Source organism: Oreochromis aureus, linkage group 16 (assembly GCF_013358895.1).
Source record: "Oreochromis aureus strain Israel breed Guangdong linkage group 16, ZZ_aureus, whole genome shotgun sequence".
NCBI lineage: Eukaryota > Metazoa > Chordata > Actinopteri > Cichliformes > Cichlidae > Oreochromis > Oreochromis aureus.
In genome coordinates, this window is record NC_052957.1 from 11,074,129 (window position 1) to 11,097,871 (window position 23,743).

Consider the following 23,743-nt stretch of genomic DNA (forward strand, 5'->3'; position numbering starts at 1 on the left):
CCAGGTCTCCACGGCTCTACTCTGTCCGTACATATATGTGCGGGGATCGGCAGTCGCCGGCACCAGCCCGTTACAACGGTAAGGTTTCTCCTGAGAACATAACATGAGCTGCATGTAATGACTGCCGCTATACTCACACAACCACCAGGAGACTCCCCCAACTACTACAATAGTAGGGCAACCCCCCCTAGTGATGCTATAACACAATAAGGGTTGTTACAAGTTCATAGGAGAAACTCAATTCATTTTAGGAGCACTGAATAGTGGCATATATCAGCATTCACATCACACAACATAAATTTATACCAATTTACAGGAGATAATGATGAGAACTTTTTATTAAAGAGTGTCATTGTACAGTTCGAGTCTTCTCCTCAATAAGACCAGTGAACGTGATGAGAGAGAAAGTGAGTAAGAGTAGACCCCTGAATCAGGTTTGAAGAACAGTTAGAGATCAGGAGTCAGTTAAAGGTCTTACCCTATTTGACACAATTGGGTAAGCAATAGTGTGTGGATAAAAATGATTATGATCCATACCAGTGTTGGGACTAACGCGTTATTAAGTAACGCGTTACAGTAACTACGTTATTATTGTGGTAACGAGCACGGTAACTAGTTATTATGCCAAAACCAGGAACGCGTTACTCGTTACTGGGATTTAGATAGGCTCGTTACTCGTTACTTCGTGTGGTGGATATCGCGGAGCTTCCACAGATTCAATAACATTAGCAAGTGGTGGAAGCCAGCAGGTGGATGAAGGAAAAGGGAGGCAAGAGGAGAGACCCGAGGCAGCCGCCGGTCCGCGTGTCAGGTGGACTGAACTTCTGGTAAGAAGTTATGACCTGCAGTCTATCGGAGTCAGATATAAACCAAGTTTAGGTGGAGTTTATTTTCGGTATGCTGACATTTTCGTACTGCGTGCTAGCTAGCATGACGGAGTTTCTATACAGCTGGGTGGGTGCTATGTTACTGATGTTGAACTTTATTTTGTTCATATGGTTAATTATTAGAGTTGCCAACCGTCCCGTAAAAAACAGAATCGTCTGGTATTCAGAGAAAATATTTCGCGTTTCGTACTGAGGTGAAAAGGAACACAGTTTGTCCCGGACTTCAGCTACAATGAAAAAGACACAAAGCTGAAGCTGCACAGCTGCCTCTTCTTCTCTCATTCTCTCCCGTTTCTACTTCAATCACGAAACTGATCCATGATCAGCTGATCGGCTTTTCTCTCTTGTTTGTTTATCGCCCACTTTGCACCAGAAAGAGGAAACCAGCGGATGTCGCATTAAACAACAGCGGCACGTTTAAGCTTGATCAGCTGTTGTTAGAATTTATTTAATATTAATTTCTAGTATCAGCTGATGTTTGCTGGAGCCACAGCTGTAAAGCTGCTGGTCATGATATCGGTTTGGTTATCTGGTGAGGGAAACATGCAGATGAAACCAGGAGATGTCCTTACTGAATCATCAGAGCTGAACAGGTGATGGAGAAACAGGTTTACCTTTTAGGTGACATGAATGAGTTGAAGGAAGTTATGAGCTGTTTCTGAGAGACAAATAACACCAGGATCCTTTTCTAAGTAGCTGACAGCTGGTAACTGTGCAGGGGCGGGTCTAGCAAAGTGTTGCCAGGGGCCAGGTAGGGCATTAACAGGAAAGGGGGCACAAGGAAATACTTTTCTTTATTATTCTCATTTAAAATGTCTCACTTTTAAAAAATAATTATCTGAGTCTTACAACAAACAATTGATAGATTGATACATATATACCATCAGAACAGTGTACATCACTGTCACAACAGTGTTTGTTTTCATTCAAAGGCTTTATGATTTTTCCTATAATGGTGGGCCGGTCTCTAGTCAAAATGCCCGGGACGATTTTTTTGTCCCAGTCCAGCTCTGTATGCAGCTCATCTGCAGTCTGGTGTTACCTACATCTTCCTATTCAGAAGGCAGAATTTCCAAGTTCTGAGTACAATCAAAAGCACCACGACTGCAGTTTTTGTGTTGGGTGTAAAAAGCAGGCTAGAATCATGGCGGCGGTCAACGACGGTCCAGGCGTGGGATTTCTCTCGTGGAAATGTGCACATTATCTTTTCCTTTCTATTGGTAGGTGGCACAGTGCACTTGTGGCAAGTAAGCAAGCTAGAAGACTGGCAATCTGGCTGGGTATCCAGTTATGGAAGCAACACATTAACAAGAGAATTCTGAGTAAAACCAAAGTTACTTTCCCTAGTAACTAGTTACTTTGAAAGTAACGAGTAACTTGAAGTAACTGAGTTACTTTTTTAGAGAAGTAACTAGTAATGTAACTAAGTTACTAATTTAAAGTAACTTACCCAACACTGATCCATACACACGTGCAGGTCTGTGTGTGTGGAGCTTGGAGAAGACTTAATGAAGAGAGATGTAAGGCACCAGGATGCAACAATACTTCAAAGTTAAATGACAGAAATGTAACCAGAGAAAAGGTTCAGTCAGGAAGAAAATAATTAATCTCCCTTACCAGATAGTAAAAAAGAAGTCTTTTCTATTTGATTTGACTAGTGCTGAATTTAAATATTAATGGCTGCGGCATTTACTTGACTAATTTTCTATCTGATTGCCAATGATGCCTGAACATATTTCCCTAATTTCCTTAGGGGTTAAGAAAGTATTGTGATTCTGATTTTGATTTTGAGTATACGTTGACAACATTTAGGCTAGCTTTACCCCGCAAATCGTGACAGTAAGGACCAGTCACCATGGACCCAGCGGCATTCAGTCCATCTGAGGAGCTCCGAGAGGACATCATTTACTCGGTGGAAAATCTTCTCAACCTGTGGATGGATCATTCAGGAGAGGAGTTTCATCGTGCTGAGGAGGTTACAGCAACTGATTTCCAATCTTCTGTGGCTACTGGGATCGCTTCCTGCGATCACACAGGATTTTCTCCTCAACATGCTACATCTTCGCCCAGCCACAACTGCTTTGCTGCTCAGCCCAGCGGAGGATGTTCTTCCCGGCCCGTCGGTCCAGTCGGGCTGAGTTTGGTGTTGGGAACAATGAAAAATGTTTGTTTTATCTCCCGTAGCTCCATGTTCAAAATCAGAGAACATAAAGGACTACTTGTCAACTACTCATGCTCAGCCTGGAACGGTTTTCACTAAGACTGTTTTTTTCAAAGACTCCCCGCTGAGGTGAAAAAGGGGCAAAACCTATTTGTGATAAGACTATTTTCATGGAGTCTGCTCCTCTGCCGATCTGTGTTGCTATTCAGCCGCTGCCCAACCTGTAGCTCAGCCAGCTACAGGATAGAATAAACCATCAGCCTGTAGCTCAGTCTGCAGTTCAACACTAAGCGCAGCTTGCAGCTTAGTTACCTGCTCAAGTTGCAGTTCAACCGTCAGTTCAGTCATTAGCTTAGTTTCTAGCTCAGTCTCCTGTTGTGTTACAACCTCACTCACTAGTTCACTCTCTAGTTCCGTTGTCAGTGCAGTTTTGTGTTCAGCCACCTTCACCCACTCTTTCTGTGCCTGGTGCTATGTCTACACAAACTGTAAACTCCTACTCTAAAAGAATAAGCACAGCCTGCTCAACAGAAAGCAAATCAGGGGCAACTCATCTTCATCCCATGAATATAAAGAACAGTTTTTCGCCTGCTCATTCTAAGCCAGGAGCTAATCTTATAGGGAACTTGCCTGTTTCTCAGGAGCTGGCCTGTTTTGAGACTGTAGCTCTCTCAAGAACCTCCCCAGAGGCTGAGTTTCAGCTCTCAGATGACTGTGAACCCCTGTAGACTAAGAAGCCAGCACAACTTGTATTATATGAGAGCTCTGCTGAGCCATCTCAACAATCATTCTCCACCGAGAGTTCAAGTGAGTTAACCCATCTGCCTCAGTCCCCTACTGGGAGTGTCAGTGAACACTTTCAGCCCACTGAGGACTGCATCTTGCTGTCACTGCCTGAGCAGAGCCAGTGCCCTGCACAGCCCCAGCTTGCTTTGTGTCTTCCAGAGGACCTCGTGCCTCCTGGTTTTGTTTCTGTCTCCGCTGGAGGGTCTGAGGGGCCGCTTCAGCCATCTTCAGTTCCCGCTGGGTGGTTTTGTTTTGTGTCTGCCAGAGGACTCCGTGCCTGCTGTTTTTGTTTCGTGTCTGCCAGAGGACTTCCCGCCTGCTGGTTTCGGTTCTTGTCTGCCAGAGGTCCTCGTGCCTGCTGGTTTTGTTTCTGTCTCCACTAGAGGGTCTGAGGGGCCCGTTCAGCCTTCTGTCTCTGCTGGAAGGTCCGAGGGGACCGTTAAGCCTCCTGTCTCTGCTGGAGGGTCTGAGAGGCCTGTTCGACCATCTTCTGTTCTCGCTGGAGGGTCCGAGGGGCCTGTTCAGCCTTTAGTTCCCGCTTGAGGGTCCAAGGGGCCCGTTCAGCCTCCCGTCTACGCTGCAGGGTCAGAGGGGTCGCTTCAGCCATCTTCAGTTCCCGCTGGGGGATTTTGTTTCGTGTCTGTCAGAGGACTCTGTGCCTGCTAGGTTTTGCTTTAGGTCTTCCAGAGGTCCTCGTCCCTACTGGTTTTGTTTTTGTCTCCGATGGAGGGTCCAAGGGCCCGTTCAGCTTCCTGTCTCCGCTGGAGGGTCCAAGGCCTGTTCAGCCATCTTCTGTCTCCACTGGAGGGTGCGAGGGGTTGTTTCAGCCATCTTCAGTTCCTGCTGGCGGGATTTCTATCGTGTCTGCCAAAGGATTCTGCACCTGCTAGGTTTCTTTCATGTCTGTCAGAGGACTCCGCGTCTGCCGGTTTCGCTTCGTGTCTTCCAGAGATCCTCGTGCCTGCTGGTTTTGTCTCCGCTGGAGGGTCCGAGGGGCCCGTTTAGCTTCCTGTCTCTGCTGGAGGGTCCAAGGGGCCCGTTCAACCATTTCTGTTCCCACTGGGGGGTCCGAGTGGCCCATTCAGCCTTGTGTCTCTGCTGGAGGCCCGAGGGTCGCTTCAGCCATCTTCAGTTCCCGCTGGGGGGGCTTGTTTCGTGTCTGCCAAAGGACTCCGCACCTGCTGGTTTTGTTTTGTGTCTGCCAGAGGTCCTCATGCCTGCTGGTTTTGTTTCCGTCTTCGCGGGGCCCGGTTCAGCCCCCTGTCTCTGCTGGAGGGTCCGAGGGGCCCGTTCAGCCATCTTCAGATCCCGCTGGAAGATCCGAGGGACTGCTTCAACTGTCTTCTGTCTCCGCTGGAGGGTCCGAGGGATCCATCCAGCCTGCAGCGTCACCACCTGTGGCTTCCATACCGTCACCTGCAGCGCCATCATTGTCTGGTCCTGCCTCTGCCACGCCGCCATCTGGTCCACGACCTGTTTGGACGGCACTTCCACATCTAGGCAGCTAGCTCTTCCACGTTCGCCACCTCAACATCATCAGCCACTTTCAGGCCGCTGGCTGGACATCATATGTGTCGTGGGCGGCCTCCTGAACTGTGTCGTCGCCGCTGCCTTCCGCCTCCGGATTTACCTCACCTGTGTCGCCGCCGTTGCATTCCGCATGGTCGGCCCCCAGCGCTTCTAAACTGTGGACTGTGGTCCCGTCGACCTCCGGGTCAGCCCCTGGAACTGCGCTTGGACTTTGTGTTTCTGGATGCATGGCTGACCTAGCTTTTCTGTTTTTTTCTTACTCCTGTTGCTGGGATTTTGTGTACAGTTTTTCTGGACTCCAGCATTTTTTGTTTTTGTTTTTTATTGATATTATATTTTTGTAAAGCAGCATACTTAAAACAAATGTCAGAAACAGACAAAGATTTAAAAAAAAAAAAAAGAGGAACATTGCCTTCAACCTTGACCCACCCACTTCATTTCTTCTCCTCAGGTTTGCAAATGATTGTATTCTCTTTTTATTTACGCTGTGTTCGAACTTCAGAAATGTTGCTTTTAATTTTTTATAGTATTTCACCGCTCTCAAACTAAATGTTTGTAGATTCAAATTCCATTTTGAAACACATAACAAACATTTAGAGAAACATGTAGGGACATTTGACTTTCCCTTAACAACAACACAAAAGTTATCTTCCTCTACAGTTCTGAAAAGCCTTGATAATTGATGAAAATTATTTATTGATATTATATTTTTATAAAGCTGCATATTTAAAACAAATGTCAGAAACAGACAAAGACAAAAACAAAGGAACATATGCCATTGCCTCCAACCTTGACCCACCCACTTCATTTCTTCTCCTCTGTGCTGGTGCTATAAATGTTAGCAGAGGCTTCTGTCTCTTTGAGCTGGGAGGGAGTGTAATGACTATAATGTTATGTTATAATTTCATTTGTTCTTCAGTTCAAATTAATTTCTCAGCTCAAATCTTGAACCTTATATAAAACAGTTTATTGTTTATTATTTCACTGCTTATGTAAACATTTTGTCACAGGTGTCACACCTGCTGAGAATGAATATGTCATAATGGCATAACAATTATTTGTAAAATAGCATTTAAACAATATAATAGAGACTTCTCTTGGGCATCTGATACCCATATCTATGTCTTAAAGAACCACTGATAACATTATTATTGATTTTGTTCACTGTCTCATATTAAGCAGAAAATGGAAAACTCCAGTGAGATTGTGTCATTTGTGCTGGCTGCTTATGGAAATGTTGGGGATTTCAAATACCTGTACTTTATCATAATATTGTTTTGGTATGTCTCTATATGTGTGGCCAACATAGTTCTTATTGTAGTCATACATGTGGACAGAAGGCTGCATGAGCCAATGTATATACTGCTCAGCAATTTATGTGTGAATGAAATAAATGCCAGCACATCGTTGTATCCTCTTTTGCTCTCACAGATGTTTTCAGACAGTCATGAAGTGACCCTGCCGTGGTGTTTTCTGCAGATGTGTTGTTTGTACACAAGTGCACCTGCTGAGTTTTGGAGTTTAGCAGCCATGGCCTATGACAGATATATTTCAATCTGTCATCCATTACGCTATAATGTCATTATGAACACAGAGAGAGTGCTTAAGATTATTCTGCTTGTGTGGGTTTTTTCATTTCTTATTTTCATACTCTCATTTTCATTCATCTTCAGTTTGCAGTTTTGTGGAAATACTGTTGACAATGTGTATTGTGAGCACCAATTAATAATTAGACTTTCATGCTCGGTTTCAGTCCAAAGCTCTATATCTATCATAATCTTTGTCATAATGAGTATTTTCATACCATTCAGTCTCATTTCAGTCTCTTATGTGAAAATTTTGACAGTCTGTCGAAAAACATCCACAGAAAACAAGCAGAAAGCCATGACTACTTGCACCCCTCAGATTGTCTCTGTGTCAAACCTGTTTGTTGGGTGCATTTTTCACTCTATTAACTTCAGGCTTTTAATAAGTCAGGTACCAGATGAAGTCAATATCATATTACCTATGTATATGCTCATTTGTCAACCAATGCTCACCCCTTTTATGTATGGATTTAATTTGCCAAAGATAAGGCAATCATGTAAAAGGTTTCTGTTTAAGAGAAAATAAATGTCTTTGTTCAGCAAAAGAAAGTCTTGAAGCCTCTCTGCTGTCTGGTGTAGAAACATTAGGCAATAGTCTTATGGTTTGTAGACATGAAGAAAATAAGTCATATATTTTAATTTATAAAATGCTGATGTCATTGAAAGTTGTGTTGCTTTTTTTTAAAGTAACCCTATAACATGTAATTTACTCTTTTCTCCTGAGATAATCATCTTTCAGTGAAAGGCTAATGTTATTATTCTGACACACAAATCAATGTATTAAACACATTGGTATGAATAAAGTGGTTGTTTTTTTTAAAAAATAATTTAGTTAAAAGTTATCAGTTTAGTAGTTTAGAATAAACCTTCACCGCAAGACAATGCAATATTCTGAGAAAAGACCCAAGCGCTACATCTTAGCCTCCATTAGCATCTTAAATGTTAAAGTTCAGGACAGCACAATTAAAAAAAGACCAAACAAGTATGGCTTGTTTGGAAGGGTTTCAGCAGAAAGCCAGTAATGCACAGCACCACATTTGGTGGATACCAACCGCAACATACAAGCCCAAACACAACCAAATCTCAAGCACGGTGGTGGAGGCGTGATGAGTTCTTGGGCCCTTTGCAGTCATTAAGTCGACCGTGAGCAAAGTTTTCTTTTTTTGCCTTTCCTGTTTGGATCTTTAGCCATCAGAATTGTTGTCTGAAGGCCAAGAAAGATACCAAGCGGCTTTACTTTACCAATTGGATCATCATGACCTTGCCATATGATGATTGACCTATTGATTGACCTTTATTATAATTATGTATTTATTTAATTTGATTTTCGGTTCTTACAGATGGGACAGACATGACTGGGGGAGAAAGAATGAAAGAAAGAGAGGGAGAGAAAGAAAAATAGAGGGGAGAAGAGATGGTGAGAGTGGGGAAGAAAAAAAAAAAGAAAAACAAACAAAACACCTGGATCACCTGTATGGAGATAAGAAAAAACAGATGAGAAAACAAACAAGAAAGACCAACATAATAAATACAACACCATCACAATAAACTAGCTAACAGTAGATAACAGTAGATACTAGAGATGGCACGATACCACTTTTTTATGTCCGATACCGATACTGATATCATAAATTTGGATATCTGCCGATACCGATATGAATCCGATATTGTGTGTTTTTTAATCAATAAAACTGTTTTTTTTAATATCTTGCTGCATTTTGTATAAGTTCATACTCAAGTTTAAATAAACAACAACACTAAAGCTATTCTGTTATACCTGTGTGTAAAAAATACACTGCACCCAAAATATTTCATAGTTCAGCAACACTGATCAATCTAATAAACCTTACCTAACTTAAAACCTAACTTAAACCTACTCCATCCTCCCTATTCTGATATTTTAAAGAGTACTTAGCAGAAATATTAAGCAACCTAACTAATAGGGTTGCAAACTCCCAGCAAAAAAAAAAAAAAAAAAAAAATAGGGAACCACCCCCCACCCTCCACCTCATGATGCTTAATCGATGTAATCAACTTTAATTTGATGCAGGGTGAAAAAAAAATGCACAGAAACAAATTATTTTTCAAGAATAATTAAATAGATTCAACATCTTTCTTCAACAGAATTGCAGAATTCACAGATGGTACCTTCCCAAAGGAAAAAGTACTATAGCTTACTAGGGTATTTAGACTTAAGAGTTACTATATATAGTAATGGACTTCTATACATTTTACATCAGATTAAAACTTTGGGAGTAAGATTCAGATAATTATTAATTAAAAGCTAGACATTTTAAATGAGAATAAGAAAGAAAAGTATGTCTTTGTGCCCCTTTTCCTCTTCATGCCCTATCGGCCCCCTGGCTAAACTTTGCTAGATCCGCCCCTGCACCGTTACCAGCCGTCAGCTACGTAGAAAAGGATCCTGGTGTAGAAAGTAATATTAAATAAATTCTAACAACAGCTTATCAAGGTTAAGCGTGCTGCTGTTGTTCAGCCGCTGGTTTCCTCTTTCTGGTGCAAAGTGGGCCAAAAACAAATAAGAGAGACGGACTAGCGACAGAAAAGCCGATCAGCTGATCGTTAAGCAGTTTCACGATTGAAGTAGCGGCAGGAAGGTGAGGGAGAGAGAGAGGCAGTCACTCCATATATCGGTTGTTAAGCTTAACGTGGGAATGCTTTACAATTACATACAATACATTCAGAGATGAACTTACACACTTGCTTTACTTCTCTCTGGGATAACTTCCTCGGAGATGAAATGCTGGTTTGGTAGAGAGGCTACAAATACACACAGCCGCTCTATCACCTGACGCATACTGCTGCAACGTGCTACGGTTATGAGCCGAGTTACGCCGTGTTGCAAGTTTTGTGCGATGCTTTTTTGATATTTAATGGATCGGATTACATTTTTTATTTTTCACCGATATCCGATCCAGTAATTTAGGTCAGTATCGGACCGATACCGATACGTAATATCGGATCGGTCCATCTCTAGTAGATACTAAATATTACATGTTATTGTGCAGTACGCAAGATCAACAGTGCACAATGTGCTTTGAGGTAGCAGCCAAGAAAGGTGTAGTTTGTGTCTGTGAACACCCATGTGTACACCTGTGTGCACACCTGTGTGGATCAGCACGCTTGTATTCAAAAGGTTTCTCAATGTAACGATCTGCTAGGGAGTGTGGGGAGCCATAGCCCCGTCCCCCAGGGCATGAAGCAGGTATGGAGGAGATCCAGGCCCCAGACATCCAGAGGCCCCAGAATACGAGGACCCAAGGAGGACCACCAGGGGGGCAACCGTGCCACCCTCCTGGGAAGAGCTGAGGAGAGCAGCAAACGAGAGGTCACCCAGCAGCCACGGAGCAGAGGCCAGAGGGGGTTGCAATGACGTGCCCGCGGGCTCTGTCGGTAGCCAGCTGTGCCAGGGAGGACCGGACCTCAGGCCCAGAGGCCTGAGGGCACCCCACCCGCCGGAAGGGGCCCAGCTGGCCCACAGGCCCCAGGCCCCGCCAATCGGCCACCAGGAGTGAGTTGGTACATACATGAGCGCCCAGCCCCGAACACCAAGAACCACCAACACACCAACGTCTGAGTGTGGTGAGGAGAGATAGGTCTCCATACCTCGGAGAGCCTGAGATTTTCCCAGAGAGGTGGAGTCTAAGACCCAAGCTGACATATAGGGCTTTGGAGCATGATGTCACGGGAGGGGGCGTGGCCACAATTTTTGGTCGAGTCGCCATCTTAGTGGGCCAAACAAAGGGCTACAGGAGCGAAAGCACACGGAAACATCAGCTATGGCTCGTACTTGCTGTGTTGTCGGTTGCAATGTTAGATCGCACGATCGGGAAGGGAATAAGCTGGAAAATGGGCTCTCATTTTATCATTTTCCCGTTAAACAACTCCTCGGTGGCAGAGCCCCTGGTGTTGATGAGGTCCGCCCCGAATTCCTGAAGGCTCTGGACGTTGTAGGGCTGTCCTGGTTGACACGCCTCTACAATGTTGCGTGGAGATCAGGGGCAGTACCCCTGGATTGGCAGACCGGGGTGGTGGTCCCCATCTTTAAGATGGGAGACCGGAGGGTGTGTTCCAACTACAGGGGAATCACACTCCTCAGCCTCCCTGCTAAAGTCTATGCCAGGATGCTGGAGAGGAGAGTCCGGCCGTTAGTCGAACCTCGGATACAGGAGGAACAATGCGGTTTTTGTCCTGGTCGTGGAACACTGGACCAGCTCTTTATCCTCTTGAGGATACTCGAGGGCGCATGGGAGTTTGCCCAACCAGTCTACATGTGTTTTGTGGACTTGGAGAAGGCATTCCACCGTGTCCCTTGGGGGATCCTGTGGGGGGTGCTCCGGGAGTATGGGGTGTCTGCCCCATTGCTACGGGCCATTCAGTCTTTATACGATAGTTGCAAGAGCTTGGTCCACATAGCCAGCAATAATTCGGACTTGTTCCTGGTGGGTGACGGGCTCTGCCAAGGCTGCCCTTTGTCACCGATTCTGTTCATAATTTTTATGGACAAAATTTCTAGGCGTAGCCAAGTGGCGGAAGTCTTTCGCCTGTTGGCTTCATCAGGTGTTGGCATCCAGCTCGCCTTCGAATGGTTCGCAGCCGAGTGTGAAGCGGCGGGAATGCCTCCTGGGCGAGGTTTTCCGGGCATGTCCCACCAGCAGGAGGCCCAGGGGCAGACCCAGGACACACTGGAGAGATATCTCTCGGCTACCCTGGGAACGCCTTGGTGTTCCCCCGGATAAGCTGGAGGAGGTGGCTGGGGAGAGGGAGGTCTGGGCTCCTCTGCTTGGGCTGCTGCCCCTGCAACCAGGCCCCGGATAAGCGGAAGAAAATGGATGGATGGATAAGAGGATCCAGTATTGCTGATGGCAGGCAGTGTGCGCCTCTGAAGGTAGCATCATGGTAAACACACTGTGGTGTGATAGAGACACGGGGGGTTCAGAGATCATTATTTTGAGCCATTTTATTTACCGTGGCTGCAGCTCCCAAGCTGCCAGCCGCACATTCATCACACCACAACACAACACAACACTCAACCCCTGCTTCCTCGTGTTTTTAAACACAGCGGCCATGATTGCGGATGCCATGCAGGTGCGTCCCTCCCCAACCGGCTTCCAACCTGACAACAGGACCACGCCTCCAGTGGTGGCGGCAATGCTGGTGTGGAGGCCGGCCATGCCTCCAGCAGCGGCGGTGATGCTGGTCCAGAGGTTGCCACCTGGCGAGCCGCCACGACCCTGCAGCCCCTGCTCAAGGGCGGCTGGGCCGGCAGCCGTTGCTTCAGAGCAGCTCGCGCCTCGACCTCGGACCCATATTCAGCAGATTCCCCTTGCATGGGGGACTGTCTCCCCACACGGTTCCTCCATCACTCCCGGCTCAAGCGGACCCTTGTGCACCTCCTCCATCTCCTGCTGGAGCAGCTCCTCCACCTCCAGTAGGCAAGGATCCTCTGGCACCTCATCCACCTCTGGCTGGAGCAGCTCCTCCACCATTCCCAACTGGAGCAGCACTTCACCCAGCTGTCCCCCCTCCTCCGGCTGCCGAGGTGCCCTACGCGGCTCCTCCATCACTTCCCCACAGTCAGGATACACCGGTGGGGATGGCGGCAGCATTGTTGACCAGGCTTGAAGCAGCATGGTCAGGTTCGCCATTCTCTCCAGGTGACGCTTGGTCTGGTCCTGCAGCTCTTCCCACTGGTGGCGCGCCTCCACCGCCTGCTCCCGCTGGGTGGCTGCCAGTTCGGCCACCATCTGGGCCAGCTTCCCTCTTTCCTGGCTTTGGCATAGACACACCATGCCACGTCCTGGGTTTTGACACCACTGTGGTGTGATAGAGACACGGCGGGTCCAGAGATCCTTATTTTGAGCCATTTTATTTACCACAGCTGCAGCTCACAAGCTGTCAGCTGCACATTCATCACACCACAACACTTCTCAACCCCTGCTTCCCCATGTTTTGAGTAGAAGCCAGGCCTGTAACTTCTATGGAAGGAGTTAAAAAAAGAGTCTGTCCAGGCTGTGTAGAGCAAATTTGAATATGCCGAAAGCAGGAGAAAGGAGAAAGAGAGGTGTACTTTCCAGTATGCAAGACAGCTCCTAAGTGTTAAGTACAATTTATTTATTAAGCCCTTTTCATAGTCAAGCAGTCACACAGTGCTGTACACAAAGGCTAAAATAAACAAAGCATTGGGCACCAAAATAGTATATATAGACAATACAAAAGGTTAAATGTAAATGAAAGTTTTAAGATTAAAAAAAAAAACTCATCAGAAGACTTCTTTAAACAGAAACATTCTTAACTGCTTTTTAAAAGATTTCAGAGAGTCAACCAAACGTAGTTGTGGTGATAGACTGATCAGCTGATGAGACAGGATTGTAGAGAAAATTTTGAATTTCCTTTAACATTCACACAAGTTATTAAAGTTATTTTCTCTGCAGTTTTGAACACGTGTAGTAACTAATGAAAACCATATTTTGATGTTAGAATTTTATAAGAATTTTTTTAAACTAAAAGAACATCATAAATGTTGGACAAAGGAAAGAATGCTATTCTCCCTGACCTTGGTCCTGAAGTTCAGACCCACCCATTCCATTTAGTCTTCTCTGCACTGCAGCTATAAATGTTAGCAGGGGCTTTTTTCTCATTCAGCTGGAGAGAGTATAATGAGTACAATGTCATGTGTTCTTCAGTTCAAATGAATCTCTAGCCTAGAATCTTGAACTTTGTAAAGTATAAAATTGTTCTTTGATTGCTTTGATTGCACATTTTATCAAAGGTATCACATCTGCTGACAAGGAATATGTTATACTGACATAACATTTATTTGCAAATCAGCATTTAATCGATATAAAAGAAAGTTTGCTCAGCCATTGGGATCTCGTACTCTAATATCTAAAAGTACAGCTGATCATTTTTTACAAATATATCTTGTTCACTATCTTATGTTCAGCAGAAAATGGGAAATTCAAGTGAGATTGAAGTTGTGTCATTTGTGCTGTCTGCTTATGCAAACATTGGAGCTTTAAAATATATGTATTTTGTCATAATGTTGTTCTGGTACCTCTCTATATGTGTCGCCAACACAGTTGTTATTGTGGTCATACATGTGGACAGAAGGCTACATGAGCCAATGTATATACTGCTTTGCAGTTTATGTGTGAATGAAATAAACAGCAGCACATCACTGTATCCTCTTTTGCTCTCACAGATGTTTTCAGACAGCCACGAAGTGACCCTGCCGTGGTGTTTTCTGCAGATGTGTTGTATGTACATAAGTGCACAATCTGAGTTTTGGGGTTTAGCAGCCATGGCATATGACAGATATATCTCAATTTGTCATCCATTACGCTATAATGTCATTATGAATACAAAGAGAGTGTTTTTGTTGATTCTGCTTGTGTGGATTTTTTCGCTTGTAAGTTTTATGTTCTCATTTTCTTTCATCTTTAGTTTGAAGTTTTGCAGAAATATTATTGATAATGTTTATTGTGACCACCAATTAATGTTTAAACTTTCATGTTCAGTTTCAACCCAGAGCTATATATCTGAGATATTCTTTGCCATTGTGAGTATTTTCATCCCATTCACTCTCATTTCAGTCTCTTACTTTAAGATTTTGGCAGTTTGTCGGAAAACATCAATAGAAAACAAGCAGAAAGCCGTGACTACTTGCACTCCTCAGATTGTCTCTGTGTCCAACCTGTTTGTTGGCTGCATTTTTCACTCTATTGACTTCAGGCTTTTAATAGCTCGGGTACCGGATGAGGTCCGTATAATTTTACCTATGTATATCCTCATTTGTCAACCAATGCTCACCCCGTTTCTGTATGGATTTAATTTGCCAAAGATAAGGCACTCATTTAAAAGGCTTCTTTTTAATAGAAAATAAATCACTTTGTTTAGCAAGAGACTGTTTTAGAGCACCTCTACTCTGTGGGAGAGTGATATTTAGCAATCATCTCATAGACATATTTCAGGTATTTATTGATACATACAGCAAAAGCTCTTTACAAACTCAAATTTCCTCTTAACTCTTTTGGTGAAATGTTAATGGTACTATTCTTGCAAACAAAACATTCATGGGTATGCATACAACGGGTTTGTTAAAATAAGAATTTATTTCGAAAACTCCACTGATGTATGGATTTAATTTGCGAAAGAAAAGGTAATCATGTAAAGGACTTCTGTTTACCAGAAAATACATCTCCTTGTTCAATATTTTTGCTGTGTGGTAGAATAGCATTCAGCAATTATCTTATGGTTTGTGGACATGGCATGAAGAAAATAAAGCCTGCTAACTTAATATATTTGCATTAACACAATCTATTGTTTCATGTTGTATTTATTTATTTTTTATCAACTTTTAACATGTAATATCCTCTTTTCTAGTGAAATGATCTTTTTTCAGTGAAAGCAAATGTTATTATTCTTGCAAACAAAATATTATATTAAAGACATATGAGTATAAATAGATGTTTTAAAACATTGTCCTCTATGGAATTCTGATGTCATTGCTGTATATCCTGGTGGTGTGGATCAGTGAATCAATGTCTCGTTCACTTTTGCCATACAGCTTGATGTCATCGACTTGATGTAAACTCTACTTCCTTGTCCCAACTCTGGTTAGCTGCTGAAAGATGTTTTTTGGACATCACTCAGGTAGCCAGCAATTTAAGGAGAACATACAACTAAACATGTCGCTCCTGGAACGATTGGGGAGGGGGCAGAAAATACTAGAATCCAACATGGTTTTGCAAAGTTAAATATTGATTCAATATTAATTTAGGTGATATCCAACTGCTGTAACCGGGTGCCATTACTGCTGTTGTGAATTATAATTTTATGGTGGCTACACTACCTTCATCTGCACTGTCTGGCTAGCTACGGGTTTTTCGAGAGTGTGAAGCCAGTGATCCTGGCCTGCAGAGCTGCAAACAGGCTACATTTATTATAAATATTGTTAATACTAAATGAGGCTGAGTAGTTACAAAACATCTGACACAAATGAGCAGAAAGGTGCAGGAGGGACAGATGAGGAGGCCATACTGCTAGCAAGTTCGCTACAAACTATGCTAAGCTAGCGAATCCCTAAAGACACAGTAAATGAATACTGTGAAAATAACAGTGCATGTGCTTTCGATGAAGCACGTAATATTACACCATGAAATTAGAGGCTATCTATTAGTTTTTAATTAAATTGGCTACACAAAAACACCAATGTGCATTGTAACAGGAACAGGAAGTGATACTCTATGACAGAGAGCCAACAAAATTGACAGAACCACCCAAAAGTCCAAGGTTTGCCCAAAGGTTACATCATGCACAGAGTAAAGTGGCATCAGAAGAGCTGCAGCCCTTAATCTACTATCATGGCTACTGCCGCCACATTAACAACCGCGCCCCATTACAATGTTTACACATTTAAAATACAACTGGCATTAAATGCTTTAAAGGAAATATAGAGTTGTGTTTATACTGCGGCCGCTTGGCCATCACTCCCATCACTCTACAGCTCCAACTGCAGTGATAACTGCAGATGACTTTTGCCTGCACGCACTTTGAGATCTGCAAATCATTGCATTCTCTTTTTCTTTACATTTTACAGTGTGCAAACTACATTTCTAGTTCCACTGTGTTCAAAGTCTTGCCACTCCAAAACTGAGTATCATCAAATTCAAAATCGGTTCTGAAACCTTTAAGAAATGTTTGTAGAGAAATTTGAATTTCTCTTTAGAAAGGTTATCTTCCTCTCCAGTTTGAAAAGCTGTGGTACCTGATGAAATTTGTGTGTTTATTTTAAAATTTTAAATGCAGCATACTTAAAAAAAAAAAAGTCATGATGTTTTCAAAGGAAATAATGGCATTCTCTCTGACCATGACTATTGAATTCAGCCCCACCTACTTCATTTCCTCTCCTGTGTGCCGCAGATATAAATGTTAACAGAGGCTTTTAGCTCGGAGGGAAGCAGCTGAGTATAATGTTATGTGTTACTGACAGCTGATGAATCTTTACATTTAAGTTTTAAACTGTTTGGTGTTTTTGATTTTTAATGTGCACATTTGAACACAAGTGGAACAGCTGCTGAAAAGGAATATGTCATGATGAGGTAACATGTATTTGTAAAACAGACCCTAAAGCAAAGATCATAAAATTTGCTCAGGTACTCTTTTTTCATATCTAAAAGGATCATACATAAGATTAATACAGATCTATCTTGCTTAATATATGATATACAGAAAATGGAAAACTCCAGTGAGATTGTGTCATTTGTGTTGACTGCTTATGGAAATGTTGGGGATTTAAAATACCTGTATTTTGTAATAATATTGTTCTGGTACCTCTTTATATGTGTGGCCAACACAGTCCTCATTGTGGTCATACGTGTGGACAGAAGGCTGCATGAGCCAATGTATATACTGCTTTGTAATTTATGTGTGAATGAGATAAACATCAGCACATCGCTCTATCCTCTGTTGCTCTCACAGATGTTTTCAGACAGCCATGAAGTGACCCTGCCGTGGTGTTTTCTGCAGATGTGTTGTATGTACACAAGTGCACCTGCTGAGTTTTGTAGTTTAGCAGCCATGGCCTATGACAGATATATCTCAGTCTGTCATCCATTACACTATAATGTCATTATGAACACAGAGAGAGTGTTTTTCATGATTCTGCTTGTGTGGATATATTCATTCCTTAGTGTAATACTATCATTTTCATTCATCTTTAGTTTGAAATTTTGTGGAAATAATATTGAAAATGTGTATTGTGACCACCAATTCCTAATTGGACTTTCATGTTCACTTTCAGTCCACAGCTTTATAGCTGACATATTCTTTGTCTTTGTAAGTATTTTCATACCATTCAATCTTATTTCAGTCTCTTATGTGAAGATTTTGGCAATTTGTCGAAAAACATCCACAGAAAACAAGCAGAAAGCTGTGACTACTTGCACCCCTCAGATCGTCTCTGTGTCAAACCTGTTTGTTGGATGCATCTTTCAGTCAATTGATTCCAGCGTTATTGTTGCTCAGTTACCACATGAAGTCAATATCATTTTATCTATATATCTTTTCATTTGTCAGCCGATGCTGACCCCGTTTTTGTATGGATTTAATTTGCCAAAGATAAGGCAATCATGTAAAAGGTTTCTTTTTAAAAAGAAATAAATCACTTTGTTCACCAAAAAGGCTCATATAAAGAGCCGCTCTGCTCTGTTCGAAAATAACATTCATCAATCATCTGATAGATTTAAAATGTAAAGAAAATAAAATCTGCTCACATCATATCATGTCATTTATGCAGTTTGTATTTTAATTATTGCATTTTTAAAATTTGTTTTGCAATAGCAGCATTTCAACATCTATTTTCCTTGTTACTCCTAGGATGATCAGCTTTCAGGGAAATGCTAAGAGTATTATTCTGCACTGACAAAACAATGCATGACACTAAAGGCATCGATGGATTGATGGACTGTATAAATCAAACCAATGAGCTCATTTCGCAGCTTAACCCTCTATCTCATTACCGACAGGCAGTAAACCATATTTCTGATTATCATACTGTCCTTAAAGTTATATATTTTTAAGAGATTTTAATACATGTTTATATTGAAATAATTAGAATTAATTTAAATATGAGCATACATAAATGAATTTATGAAGATGTATATTTATTTTTGAAAACAGCTATCTCTGTATCTACCTACCTGTCTTTCTACACACACACACACACACACACACACACACACACACACACACACACACACACACACACACACACACACACACACATATATATATTTCCATGGCCGCAGGTGTATAAAATCAAGCACCTAGGCGTGCAGACTGCTTCTAGAAACATTTGTGAAAGAATGAGTCACTCTTGGGAGCTGAATTCCAGCATAGTACCTTGATAGGATGTGCAAAAGGTCCAGTCGTGACATTTTGTCGCTGTTAATGGTATCGAAACAAAGCAGAAACAGTTGGAAATGAAAGGAACTCACAATGTGATAGACCATGTAAAATCACACAATGGGATCATTGGATCTTGATGAGACAGTTGCTACAGACGCCCAAAGTTCATGTGGACTTCAGCTAAACTCAAGTCGATACAACAAGGCATTTGAATACATCCCTCTGGGGATCTTCTGGGCTCTGTAGGATGTTGGACTTCATCTTGGCTGCCCTTGTCACTGATTTTTTTCAGAATTTTGAACAGTATTTCTAGTTCCAGTCAAATGGTAGAAGGCTTCCACTTTGGTGGTCTCAGGATTTCATCTCTTCTGATTGCAGATGATGATGTTGTTTTTGTTGACTTCCAGCTCCAATGTTAGTGGTACTCTGCCCAACATAAACTGGAAGGAATGCATATGATCTTCTTAGGCCGTGGTTCACAGATGGGAATAGGTGAAGTGCCTGGTCTCCATTATGTATGAGACGCTATCCCAAGTGAATGAGTTTACCTGTCTTGGGGTCTTGTTCATGGTGGTGCAGCGGGTTCAGAGGCAGTGCCAGGGGAGGCTGGCCAGTGCAGCTGGAGATTATTATCAGATCATATCTCTGCTATTTGAGCAGCACGCTGGGATCTAAAGGGGGAGAGGAGCTGAGAGAGAACAGTAGTGTGTAAAAAAAAAAAAAAAAAAAAAAGAAGAAAAAAAAAGAAAACAACAAACAAAAAAAGCTGAGTGTGCCAATTGGTAACAACAGCGTGTAAAAGCAACAGTGACAATGAAGAACTTTCCACTAAAACACTCGGCAATATAGCACAAGCGTGTGTTACAGCCCCCTTCTTAAAATCAACAGTCATCGCCTTGATCTCACTGGTGTTTATATTCAAATAATGTGTGCCACACCACTTTCAAAAATCATGTCTTTCAGGTCCATGATTCTGTTTACCATCCGGGAGCCGACTTGTGACAAATGTATCATGTGCAGCCTTTAAATTTATTTATGTATTTGTTTCTACAATCATTAGTACAGAAAATAAAAGGCAGTGGAGGAAAAAAAGTGCAGCCCTGAGGAAAGCGAGCTGGGCCTATACAGCCCATATTATGCTCTGACAAAATGACATTTTCAATTCAGTTTTTCTATTTACTTATTTTTATATCTTTATTTATATAGCACAAAATCACCACAACAGCCACCTCAAAGTGGCACTATATTGTAAGACAAAGACCCTACAATAATACAAAGAAAACCCAACAATCAGATGACAACAATTAGCAAAAATGGTGATTAGGGTGGAAAAACTCCCTTTTAACAGAAAGAAACCTCTGGCAGAACCAGACTCAAGAAAGGGTAGCCATCTGCCATGACCAGTTGGAAGTGAGTAAAGGGAGACAGAACAAAAGACACACAATGGAAGAGCACCAAAGATGAATAATAATTAATGATTAAATGCAAAGTGGTGTATAAACAGAGAGTAAAAAAAAAAAAAAAAAAAAAGAAGCCTAATCATAAAAGAAGAGAGGGTGTCCGGCAGGAACCTGTGGAAACAGAGACAGCTTACGGGGGAGGCTGTCCATAGAAGTCGCGATCGGAACCATGGGAGCTTTGCAACAAAGGGAGAAGCGATTACTGGCAGGTAAAGAAGCAGGTGAGTAGGTGCTGTTGGCTTACATGCAGGACCAGACTGAAAAGCTTCAGGGAGGGTTTCTGTAGGAGAATCCAGAGAGAAAGTGTGAGGGGAGAAATGGTTGTTTGAGTTGCCAAGAGCGTCTTGGCTGGCAGGAGGACAGGCAGGCAAAGCGACAGGTTGATGATTTCCCTAGTGAGCTGATTACCGAGTGGAACAAGGAAGCCAGCGCTGGAGAGCATACAACAGGTGGTGAGTCCAAGGTGGAATTGTGTGGAAACCTGTACAGTTAAACACGAATAAAGGGCGATGGAAGAGTGGAGCGTAGATGAGGCCTAGTTACCACAGTAGGTGGAAGAATGAACTGGCAATGAGTAGCAGGCAGCACTGGCTTAAATAGTCCTCCTGTAATTGACAGCAGATGGGGCTCAGGTGCCACGCAGGCGGCTCCACTCAGGAGAATAGCCAGGGAATCATCTTTTTTTTTTTTTTTTTTTGAGGCCATTAAGAGGTTTTTTTGTTGTTGTTGTTTTGTTTGTTTTTTTGCTTTTAATCAAACATTTTTAATATCATTATTGATTTTACTGATTCTTTTCTCAGTAGGACACACCCATGGCATGAGAACCCAAAAGCAGAATGCCCCCAGAAAGAAATCAAGAATTAGATCAAATATAAATTCCAAAGTAAAAACAAACAGAAACCCTTTACAGGAATCCAGGCAAAACTAGGAATACATTGAGAAGATAGACAGACAGTATGACATAATTTAATTGGAAGTGTATAAATAGTCCATTAAATGGACTATTTATACACTTAAGGTTCAAGAAAGTGAAGACAGCCAGAGGAATGAGACACAGGTGAAAACAATCAAACCAATCACAGGGGAGTAAGTAAAACTCTATTTTTTTTATTTATTTATTTATTTATTTTTGGCAAGGGAACCATCCTAAAGACAAATACAACACCCCTCAGCTTCTCCCACAGACCATGACAAAACAGGGTTGAAATTGATCCTGCCAAAAAAAAAAATAAAAAAAAAAATAAATGAAATAAATCTGAATTCAAATTCTACTATGTTTGATGTTTTACCCAAATAAATTCAAATTCAGTTTTGAAACTTTTAAGAGATGTTTGTGGCGAAATTTGAATTTCACTTTAAAAAGGTTATCTTCCTCTACAGTTCTGAAAAGCTGTGGTACCTGATGAAATGTGTATCTTGATTTTTATTCTTTTTCAATGCAGAATAGTTAAACAAAAAAGTCAGAAATGTTTGTCAAAGGAAAGAATTTCATTAACTCTAACCTAATCCTCAAGTTCAGCCCCACCCCACTTCATTTCTCCTCCTTTTTGCTGCAGCTATAAATATTAACAGAGGCTTTTGGATCATTTAGCTTGGAGGGAAGCAGTTGAGTGTAATGTTATGTGTTAACATCTGATGAAAAATTTAGTTTTAAAGTTATATAAAACTGTTTGCTGTTTGTTCTTTGATCACTAATGTGCTCATTTATTAACAGGTGGCTGAGAAAAAATGTGATAATGAGGTAACATCCATTTGTAAAACAGTATTTAAAGAATAAAATTAAAGGAAACTGCTGAAATACTCTAAAAGGATCATTCTTAACATTATTACTGAACTATCATTTTTACCGTGGGATATTGTAAAATTGTTTGTTTGTTGATTGCTGATGTGAACATTCTATTACAAGTGTCACACCTTCTAAGACGAAATATGGCATAATGACATAACAATTATTTGTAATACACTATTTAAACAGTATAACAGAGAATTTGCTCAGCTGGTTCTCGTTCTTATATATTAAAAGACTATTGATGAAAAAAAAATATTGATCTTGTTCACTGTGGGATATTGTGTAGAAAATGGGAAACTCAAGTAAAATAGTGTCATTTGTGCTGACTGCTTATGAAAATGTTGGGGAGTTCAAATACATGTATTTTGTAATAATATTGTTCTGGTACCTCTCTATATGTGTAGCCAACACAGTCCTTATTGTGGTCATACGTGTGGACAAAAGGCTCCATGAGCCAATGTATATACTGCTTTGTAACTTATGCGTGAATGAGATAAACGTCAGCACATCGCTGTATCCTCTTTTGCTCTCACAGATGTTTTCAGACAGCCATGAAGTGACCCTGCCGTGGTGTTTTCTGCACATGTCTTGTATGTACACAAGTGGACCTGCTGAGTTTTGCAGTTTAGCAGCCATGGCCTATGACAGATATATCTCAATCTGTCATCCATTACACTATAATGTCATTATGAACACAGAGAGAGTGTTTGTCATGATTCTGTTTGTGTGGATATATTCATTCCTTAGTGTAATACTATCATTTTCATTTATCTTCAGTTTGAAGTTTTGTGGAAATAATATTGAAAATGTGTATTGTTACCACAGATTAATAATTAGACTTTCATGTTTGGTTTCAGTCCACAGCTTTTTATCGGATATATTCTTTCTCATTGTGAGTGTTTTCATACCATTCACTCTCATTTCAGTTTCTTATGTGAAAATCTTGGCAGTTTGTCGAAAAACATCCACAGAAAACAAGCAGAAAGCTGTGACTACTTGTGCCCCTCAGATCGTCTCTGTGTCAAACCTGTTTGTTGGCTCAATTTTTCACTCTATTGATTCCAGCTTTATAGTCACTCAGGTACCAAATGAAGTCCGCATAATTTTACCTATGTATATGCTCATTTTTCAACCAATGCTCACCCCATTTCTCTATGGATTTAAGTTGCCAAAGATAAGGCACTCATGGAAAAGGCTTCTTTTTAAGAGAAAATCAATAGCTTTGTTTTAGAGCATCTCTGCTCTTTGGGAGAGTAACATTCATCAGTCATCTTATAGATTGGTTATACATCTTATACATTTACAAAAGGTCATTGATGCAATTCACAGTTTAATCCTTTATCCCCTGCATTTACCTACAGGCAGTAAACCATATTTCTGGTTATTACACTGTCCATAAAATTGGTTTATGTATGTTTTTGAATGTTATTTTGTTGTTGCTGTTGTTGTTTTTCTTTTTCAAGAAAAATGTCATTTATAACTAATAACATTTTATGCATGTTTAAACGAAATAATGATATTAAAAATAAATATGAGCATATGCAAGAATTGTGTTTTGTTGTGCAATTTATTTACTTAGAAAAATAGCTATTGAAGTGTCTGTCTAAACACAC

The 23,743-nt window shown here is 41.5% G+C and overlaps 4 protein-coding genes and 1 long non-coding RNA gene across 5 annotated transcripts; 4 read left to right on the plus strand and 1 right to left on the minus strand.

Annotated features, from left to right (window-relative positions):
* Window positions 1-6,549: 6,549 nt before the first annotated feature.
* Window positions 6,550-7,476, plus strand: LOC116323668 (olfactory receptor 10A6-like). Its single transcript, XM_031744055.1, has one exon. It carries the CDS (start codon window positions 6,550-6,552, stop codon window positions 7,474-7,476), a length of 927 nt encoding a protein of 308 aa, XP_031599915.1.
* Window positions 7,477-13,923: 6,447 nt separating this feature from the next.
* On the plus strand, window positions 13,924-14,856 carry LOC116323667 (putative gustatory receptor clone PTE01). Its single transcript, XM_031744054.1, has one exon. The coding sequence runs from the start codon at window positions 13,924-13,926 to the stop codon at window positions 14,854-14,856; it is 933 nt and encodes a 310-aa protein (XP_031599914.1).
* A 2,351-nt stretch (window positions 14,857-17,207) lies between these two features.
* Window positions 17,208-18,134, plus strand: LOC116323666 (olfactory receptor 11A1-like). Its single transcript, XM_031744053.1, has one exon. It carries the CDS (start codon window positions 17,208-17,210, stop codon window positions 18,132-18,134), a length of 927 nt encoding a protein of 308 aa, XP_031599913.1.
* A 795-nt stretch (window positions 18,135-18,929) lies between these two features.
* LOC120433447 lies at window positions 18,930-20,917 on the minus strand. Its single transcript, XR_005608566.1, has 4 exons — window positions 20,750-20,917; window positions 20,476-20,621; window positions 19,430-19,569; window positions 18,930-19,321 (listed from the first exon to the last, which is right to left on the minus strand). It is a non-coding gene; the product is annotated as an uncharacterized LOC120433447 (long non-coding RNA).
* Window positions 20,918-22,419: 1,502 nt separating this feature from the next.
* LOC116323672 (olfactory receptor 10A6-like) lies at window positions 22,420-23,427 on the plus strand. The gene has a single exon (XM_031744060.2). It carries the CDS (start codon window positions 22,420-22,422, stop codon window positions 23,359-23,361), a length of 942 nt encoding a protein of 313 aa, XP_031599920.2. The 3' UTR covers window positions 23,362-23,427.
* The last annotated feature ends 316 nt before the right edge of the window (window positions 23,428-23,743 follow it).